This window comes from Vicugna pacos, chromosome 8, assembly GCF_048564905.1.
Source record: "Vicugna pacos chromosome 8, VicPac4, whole genome shotgun sequence".
NCBI classification, from domain to species: domain Eukaryota; kingdom Metazoa; phylum Chordata; class Mammalia; order Artiodactyla; family Camelidae; genus Vicugna; species Vicugna pacos.
Window position 1 is genome coordinate 33414792 of NC_132994.1, and position 13535 is coordinate 33428326.

Sequence of the window (13535 nt, forward strand, 5' to 3'; positions counted from 1 at the left end):
CAAGTCTCAGTTTTAGAGTTAATTGTCAAATAATGACTAAGTTATAAATAAAGATTTCTATGATCTGCTTCCTTAGTTAAGAAGATAGGAAATGAGTGAATTATTAGAGTGAATCCATACAGCGGATAGAAGGCTGGATTAAGTGGTCTTCAGGGATCCACCCAGCTCTAGGATTTTATGACCAAATGACCTCTACAGTTTCTTCTAGCTCAGAAAACATACGTACTTAGAACATAATTTTTCCCATTTTAAAGTGTTACATAGGTTACTAGTATATTTTTGCTTTCACAATTCATTGCTGGTGATGTCTATTATTTATCTGATGTCAAGTCTTTAGTCAGAAATCCAACCCCAACTGCAATGTCATTCTGGGAAAACATTTCACTTTATAAGGAGTACATTGCAGTAAAAAGTAGAGCCCATCCATGAAACATTAGAAAATACTGTCCCACAAAAGTAACATTTACCAACTAAACTCTGGTGTTATTTATTGATTTAGAGTTACACTTTAAGATAGCTGATGCTATTTCTACCTCTTAAGTCCGACAACAACAACAACAACAATAATAATAATCCAAAAGTACATTTTTATTTGCAGCAAAATTATAAGATAGATGGTACTTTTAAAGTAGGCATTTAAATTCAATACCAGAAAAACTAAAATGTGATGTTTAATTATATATGAAGTTTTTAAAATGTACTTAAAAATCAAATACAGCACTACAATTTCCTTAAGCTACTTTCTTTATTTCCAAGTGTCAAAAAGTAAAGATGTTCTTGTGCACATACATATGCTACGAGTCTAGGAATTCAGAACTATGCAAAGAATTTTTCAACACAACTTAAAAAATGAAATATTTACACACTTTACAGTGTAATGCTTAATACTGATTTTGAAATCTATTGCTGATGCTACTTTTAAATGGCAATGACTCAACCAGAAAAATAGTAAAGGCTGCCTTTTTTCTTTTGTAAAGTGCTTATTAGCAACCATATCCAAAGGCAATGGTTTTTAGAAATATGTAATATTAAAAGGTGCTCAAAGAGTCACTACTTACAGAACTGAATATTCCATTTTGTAACTTTGCACATGTAAACTGATTTTATCTGCATTAATGAAAGATTGCTTTCAATGGTCCTCAACTATATACTTCAAATCAAGATAGTGCTATTAGCATCAGCAGTGTGAACAGTAACAGCAGAACAAAACTCAGCACATTTTAAATGGATCACAGCAGACTAGAAAAACTATAACTAACAGCTTTTGGATATGTTACATATGTAAGGATAAGCCTTCTCTTTCACTCTGCATATATAGTAGACATTTAAAAAATAATAAAAACACTTTCTTGTCTCTATAATAGCATTGTACAGTGTATGAAGGGATTCAAACTCTTGTACCAATAAATCAAACTCGTTTCTATATAGAGCAGCCTTGAAATTCTCCAGCATTTAAAACAAAGCCTATTTCCACCAAGACAGTGAGAAGGAATTAACAAATAAAACACCTAACACTGAAAACCTGAGGGGAAAAAATGTGAATAATTCTGAAATGATGACTTTTTTGGAAAGGTTGATATAAACATTCCAAAATAGAATTTGTTTTCTGTGTATGATATATCTGACTTAATTTCAACCATATATCACTTTTATCTGATTTAAATAATTTAGAAAAAATAAGCATCATCTTAACTGACCTGCTTTCTGTATCAGATTCTCATTCTGACTCATGCCCCCAGTATGAGCCATTCAACAGTTTTATAGTGAGCATCCTTTCAGGTCCGAGTCTATTTTCTGAAGCTTAAGCTTTTTTTACAACTCCTTTCTCTCCCCACAAAAACTCCCCATATATCCCAAGAGAAAATTTATATTAAAAAATTACAATTTAAATACAGTGTGATAATGCTACATTTGATTTAAAGTAGTAATAAATTATAAATTGCCAAATAACTTAATGTAATTCACAATGCAAATCCCTAGTATAAAAAGAATCCATCTTGCCCTGAATGTAATAAAGCAGTCCAGTGATTTCAAATTACTTATGAAATAAAGGCAAAAATAAGGTGTAAAATACTATTTATAAAAGTCAAGTAAGAAACCAGTTACCATAAATCTTTCTACAAAGATAAATGAAATGTGCCTTCATACTTCTAAAAATTGTAAGGGGGGAGTATAATTAGTGGTTTCAAAACTGACTTTAAGGAAACTAGAGATTGAATTACACATTATTTGTAATGTATGACATATTAAATATATATGTGACAATAATACTGCAATGGTGAGTGATTTAATCTTTGGATCTGCTACTTTTTGGCATTTGAATTTTTTTCCAAAATCTTTGCTATGACTGATTAATTTTGAAATGTTAAGTTTCCAAAAACTTTGCTACTTGAGATACCATGATAATAGGGAGATACCAGAAGTCTCAAATAGTAAATATGCCTACAAAACAAAATAAAGATTCTTCTTGCATCTTTTGTTATTGTAACAAATACACTTCAAAATAGACAACATTGCTATGCCTGGAAATTAAGAATACCCAAACTCTTAAAAAGGGACTGGAAAAGAAAAGAAAAATTGAAAATTCTTATTTAAAATAAATCTGAAGTCCTTGCATTTCTTAAGAACTTGATTTGTCAAATCATAGTTTATCTTCCTTTGTACCAAGCTGTATCTTCCACCATTCATCCATGGGATACGATGTAAATCTCCACTTCGTAGGTTTCAGTTTGAATTTTCTTGAACATTTGCAAAGCTTGCACTAGACTTGAGACGTTTGGCTAAATAAATCAAAAGTATTATATTTTAATTTAATTTTAATTCTCTAAATATGATTATTTATCATTTTTATGTAAACTATAGTATTCATCTATTAACTCTGTTTGAATCTGAATAGATTCAATATTATAAGAATTAAAACCTAAGTCTATTTTTTCCTATCAACCTCAAAAAACTTAACTTTGCTAGAAGCTGCACATGACTTTGTTAGAAGCAGTACCAAATAAAATAGACATAATTTATATAAACTTGAACACCACAATCTTAAATATGTAATATAAGTGAAAGTACTCTATTTAAAAAATGAAAGTGCCATAAGGTAAAGTAATAAAATTATATATTTAAAAGTCTAAGTTAGAAATCCAAATCTAAATTTCTCTTAATTCAGTGAAAGAACTCTGTAATGTTAAACAAAACAAAACATTTAAATGGCTTACAGAGAAAACTGAGTTGTACATTACACACATGTGCAAACATATATAGCTGCTAATAAAATATATACAATCAATTTTGATCATGATGCTAATGGGACTCGGTCATTAGAGTTAATAAAGTCATGGTTATTTGGCTTTGTAATATGTTTTGTAGTTATAGTTAAAGATAAATGTTTCTCATGTTCCAGAAATCGAAAACAACCATACCGTAGTGAAAGTATCTTACACTAGATAAATAGGAATCTCTCTACTTCAGAGGTTCTCAACACTAGTGTAGAGGTTATGATGTAAAAGGCCTACAGTGGGCCCCAGGCATTTGTTTTTTGTTTAATTTTTTTTTTAAAGCTCTGCAGACAATTCTGATATCTGGTCAAGGATGAGAACCACTGTTCTAGTTTCTATCAGGGTCCCCTCTGACAACCAGTGTAAGTGCAAGATGACAACATAACTTCTTGGACCAGTATATTGCTGCAGCCTAACCTTAAAAACAACTTTAACTCAAAAACAGCTTAAACTAAAAGTATACTCTTTAAGTCTTCAGTGGATTTAGAAGGTAAACTAAATGAAAAGTTTTTGTCTTAAATTAGGTTGTTTAAAATTATTAAAAGTAATGCAGTTTCTCACTAATTACCAAGTTTATTAAACTAACCAGGTAGCAATACCAATTAGTACATATACCTACAACTTCCTTGCTTCCTTATTCTCTATCTGATTATTCCCTACATCCTTCAAAATTCTACCCCAGGGATAATCTAGTGGTGAATTCCAACACCCCTAATGCAGAGTTCATCTTATCCTCCTCTGTGGTCCAATCACACTGTATATACCTCTACTACATTTGTTGTAATAATTGGATTATGGTCAGTATGTTCTTTGAGGGTATCCACTGTGCCTTGTTCCTTTTTTAAATCCTTAATTCCTACTATAGGACTTGATGAATGGGATCATATAAAATGGTGGCATAAAGAAAAGTAAATTAAAATGTCCATGAGGTAACAGCACAAGAACTGTTTGCCTATACCAGCATTTCTTTAAGTTCATCATTTAACTCATAAACAATGTTTCTGTGAAACATTAATAGGTATTATGCAAAGGTTCTATTGTCAAGTTTGGGGAATGTAATCTCAGAGGCCTTAGTTTATCTTCAGGTACATTATGAAGCTCATGAAAATGATTTTCACAGGACTAGTATTTGGAGGAAAACACTCCAGGAAATGCTACCTTTAAATATAAAATATAATGTTCTTTTATTCAACAAATATTTTTGAGCACATACTATGGGCCAGGTATTTTCTGGATGCTGGTGATATATTAATGAGCAAGATAAACAAAATCTTTTTTCTGATTGAGTTTATAGTCAAGTCAGGGTAGACAAACAAGTAAGGTAGAAAATAAGTGGAAAAGGTAGTTTAAGTAGTGATTAAGTGCTATTAAAGAAGGATGTATAAAAATTAAAAGAAGGGTGTATTCTTAGGTGGGGGGGTCATAAAAGGTCTCCTTGTGTAGTAACCTCTGACCTAAGGCCTGGGTGACAAGGAACCACTCAAGGAAAGTGGGGAGGACAAGTATAAGAGCCTTGGAAAGAGGGGAATGAGAATTATCTTGGTGTTTGAGAGGAGCAGAAAAAAGGCTCCACTGCTTATGTACAGTATCACTGGCTAAGAAGGGGTGGATGCAAGATGTTTAGGAAGGTGGATTGGGGACCAGGTCACCTGCAGCTCAGAGAGCAGACCCTGGAATAAGTTTAGTTTTTATTCTAGGTGCAACAGGGACACAGGAAGAATTTCAAATGGGAGAGGAGCATGGTAAAATTTGTGTTTAAAAGTTTACTCTAGCCACTATATGGAGAATGGATTATGGTGGGTCAAGAAATGGAAGCAGGTACACTGGTTAAGGGACCCCTGCATTAGTGCAGATAAGAGACGATGATGCCTTGAGCTCTAAGGTGTCACTGGTGGAGGTAGAGAAGAGATAACTTAAGATACATCTTTGGAAATAGAGCTGGCAATACTAGCTGATGAATTGAAAAGGGGTGCAGACGGGAATATGGGAATGAGGAAATAAAAGAAAAGAAGAAGAATTAAGAAGTTAAAAGACAACAAGATTTGTAGCTTGTACAAGCAGACGAGTGGTAGTGACTTTTCCTGTGAAAACAATCAATCAATCAAAGAAACAAAACACTGATCAGAAGTAGTATATATCTCCTGCAGAGATAAATACACTTGCAAAGCAAATAAAATGCTAAACTTTAAAAGTACACCAAGCCCTGAAAAGTAAATTTTCACAACAGTGAGGTCCCTGCAATGTTTTGTTATTATTCTAAAAAGTGCTTTTAGGACTGAGTTATTACATATTTACAGAATGCTGGCAATCTTCAAAATGCTTTACTAAATATACCCATGATAAAGACCCTCTCCTCTAGTAGCTAGCTTTTTGAGGTGACAAGCATTACAAATTTAGTTCAAACTGATCTACAAATAACCTGTTTTTTTGTTTTTAAAGTCAGATACATTAGAAATGAAGTTAGATAAATCATGAAGTGCTGGAAAGAAATTAACAGAAAGGAAAGGAATCAATAGGTATTGAGCATGTGCTAAACATCAAGTAACTTTCTTGCAACTACAATTTCAATTTGTTCCTAAACAAACTGTCTGTGTGTAAGCTACAGTTTCTCTCTGCCTGCCGCTCTGTTAGGTGGCTCTGCCATGGCTCTAATGGGCCAAAGAACTCCCTACTATGTATCTCCCTACTATGGCCATTTCAGGTCTGCACAGCCTTTGCAGCTATTCCTTTGTTGATGTCAACCTTATTCCAGGGAATCTAGCTTTCTCAGTTAAAGCATCAAAGATACTGCATGTTGACCTTATAAACTTACACATCTCTGCCATTAGTGAGCAAAACTGTAAAATTTGAAGAAAAGAGCTGTTTTAGGGTAATATAGTTTGAGTTCTCAGAGTATATATCATTTCTAAAACAGGAGTAGATTTTTTAAAATACAGGTTTTTATCTAAATAAATGAACAATTGTAAAAATAAACTTACGTAGAATGAGTTTGCGTTTCTTTTGCTCTGAGTGAAGAAAGCTACTAAGGTAGAATACAACAGGTAGAAAGAGAATGAACACAGAAACAGCAATTACAGGCACTGTGTCACTGCAAAGGACTGAACAGTTGAAAGTTCGACTCCACAGTTTTCGAGTAATATTCATCTGGAACAATAACAAATAATGTTACTCTATTTTAAATTTAATTTGTCTTGTCTTCAATTTCATAAAATTATTTTATTAACAACAAGAACCCAGAATTTAGACTAAACATACATCCCTAAAAAATTATATTAATAGTTGAGGACAATTTCTTCTACCAGGGAAATAAGTTGGTTCACAATTAGTCATTGTATAAATTTACATCCATATAGAAATTCCATATTTTAAATTCATAATACTGTCCAAAAAATGTCAACTTTTCACAGAGTTCAGAGAACTTACATCATAGGAATATAGTTAGACCATGCTTCATTCATTAAAAATTTAAAGATTTAAAGGGGTAACTATGACAGATAATGGATGTTAATTAACTCAATTGTGGGAATCCTTTCACAATGTTTATGTACATCAAATCATAACATGGTACACTTTAAATATATTACAATTTTGTCAATCACACGTCAATTAAACTAGGGGGAGGGGAAGGCTCACAAAAACAAAATATTTTTTCATATGTTACCTATATAATATCACTGAGGTTGTTGCAATATTTTTAGATGGAAATAAAAATATCAACTTCATAGGGCTTCTCTTCAAGAGATGATTGTATGAAATGCTTAATATCTTACCTAAGATATTATGAAAGATTCATACTCATGGCAAGTTATTTCTAAGTACTTAACAGCTAATGAGCCATGGAAACTTTATTAGACAATATCAATATCTTATTTAGTAGCATATGTTAGATACATTTAGGGGCAGCAGTACCTCAGTTTCACTTAGGTCAAGGCTTCTGCCAAACAGGTAAGTGATGTAAGGAAATTATCAAATTTAATGTAGAAAACTGTTCTTGCCTGAATTTTGTTTAATTTAGATATGGTTTACAAACGGTGCATTGTATGTTTTAAGTTTTGCTTACTGCAAGATGGATGTTCTAAAATACGTGGTCATGTTGATTTCCTGTATAATCCAACTTATGTCATAGAATCAATATTCATTTTTCTTCTTTATTTTAAAAACAATAAAATAGACTCTTTATTTTTTAAAATATAGTTATTATTTATTGAGAACCTATCAGAAGCCAGGTACTATTCTAGACATTAGGAACAGAACAGTAACAAATAAAAATCCCCATGGAGCATCTGTTTTAAGTGCATTTTACCATCGTGAATATTACTGATCCACTATGGTTCACTCTGAGCTGCTATAATTCACACTCTTCATTCTCAACCATTAAGTTTACCAATTTTGACCACAAGTTCTCTGCTTATAGTCAATAATTTCTCAATTTCCTCTAATGCCTCAATACTCAGGTATCCTATTCCCATAAAAAGGCATGATCGCCATCTAGTGGTGCCCTATGTAAAGGCAGGCTATTCAATGGAGAAAAAAAGGTTTTTGGTTGATCATTCAATCAATACATGTTACTAAGAGCCTCCTATTTGCCAGGCACTGTTCTAGATATTGAACAGTGAACAAAAAGGACATGAAGTCCTTGTCCTCATGTGGCTTATAGTTTAGTGAGGGTAGACAGACTATAAATAAGTAAACATCCCTTTTCAGATGGTAATAGACAAAGAAATAAAGCAATGGGACAGGAAGTAATTGTGAAACAGTTTCAGAAACATGGTAGTGAAACCTAGAAACTTCTTGTATTAGCAACAAGTGCACAAGAAAATGAAATGCAAACATTTAACCACATCCACACCTCTGAAAATAATACACATTATCAAACTTAAAAAACAATTTTTTAAATGGAGTAGAATCTATAAAAATATTAAATTTCTATGTTGTATGCCTGAAACTAATATAACATTGTAAATCAACAACACTTTAATTTAAAAAACCCAAATGTACCAAATTATCAACTTGTTTAAGAAGTACCTGATTAATTTCCATTGTTGTTTGACAGATCAGGATATTCTAAGACTTAACTACTTTATAACTAGTTATTTCTGGCTGAAGACAGCATATGCACATTCCAATATACTTCTAAGAGGGATAATAATTCTAAAGGCATATTTAACAACACTGCAAAATATGTATCATATCAGAAGCAAAGTACTTACTGCATCTTCCACATCAATGCATAGATGTGTTCCAGATTCAGCCTTATTTTCAAGTTCATTCATTTTTTGCATTTCACTGTATAGATTACTCAGAGCTTTGTATGCTTCGCCACAGTTTTTGCATACTTCTGAATAATTTCTCAGCTGTAGATGACTATGTGTGCTCCCCTAAAATGTCAAAGGTACATGTAACACACACAAAAAATATAACATCTCTTTAACTTAAGCTATTTGCCCTCCTACAGGACAGAAAACAGTAGAGCATGTTAAAGTGCTGAGCTGTGACGTTAGACAGGTTGCTAAATCATTCTGAGACTCAGTTTTATCATCTATAAAACAGGAATACGCTTATCTCTATCATAGGTCCCAAGGATTAGAGACTGGTATGTAAAACACAGCAAAATACTTGGCATTTTTCTAGTTGCTCTTAAATTTTGAAAACCACTGCACTAGCCACTGTTAACTGTGGATAACACTAGCTCATAGGCCAAATTATTGATATCTAAATATAAATATTTCCCAAGTTACCTTATCATTTATACATCTGCTCTTATCTATTCTACTTCCAAGGAATAAATAAAATATGCCCTTGCCTGTGCTGACTTCAACAATGAAGTCTGCCTTCCTGAGAGAGGGAGGACTTTATTGACAGAAAAGGAAAAGTCACCAAAACTACATCTCTTCTCAACCCTCTCACCCCAAGGCTTATAATCCAGGCCTTTCTAGTCAACAAAAAGGGACTAACACCAAAGAACTGTATAACCTAAAATGAAAGTAGCGGGTATAACACACAAGACATTATGTTTAGTGAATTTCAATCTTTTCCACTTCCTGGACTAACACTTGTACTTCAAGAACAAGTTTGCTGAACAGTCAGTTCACACCTTTGTTTTCTATTTCCTTCATTCTTTACCTTGATGCCTAGAGAAATGATATTAATTGAATACCACAATGAAAAAGAAAAGGAAAAATTAAAGGAATTAACCTGATGTAGCCCCTAAAGTGTTACCCTCACTATCTATTTGATAGAGAAACTCAATCCCCCTTTAGTTCTGCCACAAGAAATAGCCCATTGCCTGTTTTTCACAGAACAATTGTGCATTTAGCTAAATGTGTTCAATTAAAAGTTGAGCACAACACCTAGTTGGGGGGGGTAATTTAGTCACTTATATTAAAACTGAAAGTGCACATATATTTTGACACTTCAATTTCACTTCTAGGAAAAAATCAACCAAACCAAAAGCTGGTTTTTTGAAAAAATAAATAAAATCGACAAACCTCTGGCCAAACTCACAAAGAAGAAAAAAGAGAGAGCATAAATTAGCAAAATAAGAAAGGAATATGGAGAAATTACAACAAACAAAATAGAAATACAGAATATCATATGAGAATATTATGAAAAACTATATGGAACCAAACTGGATAACCTAGAAGAGATGGACAAGTTTCTGGAAACATACTGTCCACCAAAACTGAATCAAGAAGAAACTGAACACTTGAACAACCCGATCACTAGAAAGGAAATAGAAATAGCAATTAAAAACCTCCCTACAAATAAAAGTCCAGGACCGGATGGCTTCACCGGGGAATTCTACCAAACATACAAAGAACTCATACCAGTCCTTCTCAAACTCTTCCAGACGATTGAAAAGGAGGGAATACTCCCAAACTCATTCTATGAAGCCACCATCACCTTGATACCAAAACCAGGCAAAGACACTACAAAAAAAGAGAATTATAGGCCAATATCACTGATGAACATAGACGCCAAAATCCTCACCAAAATTTTAGCAAATAGAATCCAACAACACATAAAAAAGATTATACATCATGACCAAGTGGGGTTCATCCCAGGGACACAAGGCTGGTTCAACATACGCAAATCAATCAATGTAATACATCACATCAACAAGAGAAAGGACAAAAACCACATGATCATCTCAATCGATGCAGAAAAAGCATTTGATAAAATTCAACACCCATTTATGATAAAAACTCTCGCCAAAGTGGGTATAGAGGGACATATCTCAACATAATAAAAGCTATATATGACAAACCTACAGCCAGCATAGTTCTCAACAGTGAAAAACTCAAAAGCTTCCCACTAAAATCTGGGACAAGACAAGGACGCCCACTATCACCACTCCTATTCAACATAGTCCTGGAAGTCCTAGCCACAGCAATCAGGCAAGAGAAAGAAATAAAAGGGATCCAAATTGGAAAAGAAGAGGTAAAAGTGTCACTATATGCTGATGACATGTTACTATATATAGAAAACCCTAAAAGGTCCACACAAAAGCTACTAGAGCTGATCGAAGAATTCAGCAAGGTAGCAGGTTACAAAATTAATGTTCAAAAATCAGTTGCCTTTCTTTACACTAACGATAAGTCAACAGAAAAAGAAAGTAAAGAAACAATCCCCTTTAAAATAGCACCCAAAGTAATAAAATATCTGGGAATAAATCTAACCAAGGAGGTGAAAGAATTATACACAGAAAACTATAAACCATTGATGAAGGAAATTAAAGAAGACTTTAAAAAATGGAAAGATATTCCATGCTCTTGGATTGGAAGAATCAATATTGTTAAAATGGTCACACTGCCCAAGGCAATCTACAGATTTAATGCAATCCCTATCCAATTACCCAGGACATATTTCACAGAACTACAACAAATCATAATAAAATTTATATGGAACCATCAAAGACCTAGAATTGCTAAAGCATTACTGAAGAGAAAGAAAGAGGCTGGAGGAATAACTCTCCCAGACTTCAGACAATACTATAGAGCTACAGTCATCAAGACAGCATGGTATTGGTACCAAAACAGACATATGGACCAATGGAACAGAATAGAGAGCCCAGAAATGAACCCACAAACCTTTGGTCAACTAATCTTCGACAAAGGAGGCAAGAATATACAATGAATAAAGACAGTCTCTTCAGCAAATGGTGTTGGGAAAACTGGACAGCAGCATGTAAAACAATGAAGCTAGAACACACCCTTACACCATATACAAAAATCAACTCAAAATGGATTAAAGACTTAAACATAAGACAAGATACAATAAACCTCCTAGAGGAAAACATAGGCAAAACATTATCTGACATACATTTCAAAAATTTTCTCCTAGAAGAAATAAAAGCAAGAATAAACAAATGGGACCTAATGAAACTTACAAGCTTCCGCAGAGCAAAGGAAACCAGAAATAAAACAAGAAGAAAACCTACGGAATGGGAGAAAATTTTTGCAAGTGAAACCGACAAAGGCTTGATCTCCAAAATATATAAGCAGCTCATACGACTCAATAAGAAAAAAATAAACAACCCAATCCAAAAATGGGCAGAAGACCTAAACAAGCAATTCTCCAAGGAAGACATACAAATGATCAAAAAGCACATGAAAAAATGTTCAATATCACTAATTATCAGAGAAATGCAAATCAAAACTACAATGAGGTATCACCTCACACCAGTCAGAATGGCCGTCATTCAAAAATCCACAAATGACAAATGCTGGAGAGGCTGTGGAGAAAGGGGAACCCTCCTACACTGCTGGTGGGAATGCAGTTTGGTGCAGCCACTATGGAAAACAGTGTGGAGATTCCTCAAAAGACTAGGAATAGACTTGCCATATGACCCAGGAATCCCACTCCTGGGCTTGTATCCAGAAGGAAATCTACTTCAGGATGACACCTGCACTCCAATGTTCATAGCAGCACTATTTACAATAGCCAAAACATGGAAACAGCCTAAATGTCCATCAACAGGTGACTGGATAAAGAAGATGTGATATATTTATACAATGGAATACTACTCAGTCATAAAAACCGACAACATAACGCCATTTGCAGCAACATGGATGCTCCTAGAGAATGTCATTCTAAGTGAAGTAAGCCAGAAAGAGAAAGAAAAATACCATATGAGATCGCTCATATGTGGAATCTAAAGACTCATGGACAGAGAATACAGACTTGTGGTTACCAGGGGGGTAGAGGGTGGGAAGGGATAGACTGGGATTTCAAAATTGTAGAATAGATAAACAAGATTACACTGTATAGCACAGGGAAATATACACAAAATGTTATGATAAATCACAGAGAAAAAAAATGTGACAATGAGTGTGTATATGTCCATGAATAACTGAAAAATTGTGCTGAACACTGGAATTTGACACAACATTGTAAAATGAATATAAATCAATAAAAAATGTTAAAAAAAATTTCACTTCTAGGAATCTACCAGACAGATAAACTCACATAAATACCCTAAAAAGACTGTCCATGTTTGTAATAATACTGAACCAAACAAAAATCTCCAACAATATAGAGACTGGCTGACTAAATGGTGGCATAGCCAAACAATAAAAAGCCCTGTGGCGTTTAAAACAAATGAGGAAGTATGATTCTGGGAAGATGATGACATCAGCATATGCCTATGTCCTGATTTCATTTCTGAAGAGATTTAAGAACAGAAGGGAAAACCCAGGCACCCAGGCCCTTGAAAAGCACTGTAAATTATAAAGGTGTGACATGCACATTTCATCACAGGAAGGTTGTATTACAGCTATCGCACCACTCCTAGAGAAACTAGTCAGAACCACAGTCTCTGGTGAACTTCTATCCCCTGCAGCCACCCACTATCCTCTAAAGATGAAAGGGGCTGGGATAACAGCCCCACCCTGCCTGCTGGGCCACCCACAAAAAGCAGTCTCCACAGCCACCAAGACAGTCCAGGTTCCCAGAGAAACCACCTGCAAACACTTACTAGCCAAGGTGAATTTGGTCTGGGACTTAAATCTACATCTCTGCTCCATCACTGAGCTGGAAGCCACTACCACAGCCAAGACCACCAAATTCACTGCTACCACCTATCTCTTTAGCTGGCTCCCTTCCCCTCTCAAACACACCCACACCCACACACACATTTACAAAACAGTGGAGTTCCCCAGGACTCAGTCCTTGGGACCTCTTTATCATCTCTATCTACACTCACTTACATCCAAGTTTCTAGACTTCATACCACCGTATCTGATGACTCTCAAATCTATA

General features: G+C 34.2%; 1 protein-coding gene across 1 annotated transcript in view; it reads right to left on the minus strand.

Moving 5' to 3' along the window:
• Positions 1-567: 567 nt before the first annotated feature.
• OSTM1 (osteoclastogenesis associated transmembrane protein 1) overlaps positions 568-13535 on the minus strand; it is a 32087-nt gene continuing 19119 nt past the window's right edge. Inside the window, exons 4-6 of the mRNA XM_006205629.4 lie at positions 8486-8653; positions 6254-6419; positions 568-2780 (exon numbers count right to left, since the gene is read on the minus strand). Of these exons, the coding sequence (XP_006205691.1) occupies positions 2725-2780; positions 6254-6419; positions 8486-8653 (390 nt within the window). The 3' untranslated portion in view covers positions 568-2724. The remainder of the gene's footprint in view (positions 2781-6253; positions 6420-8485; positions 8654-13535) is intronic.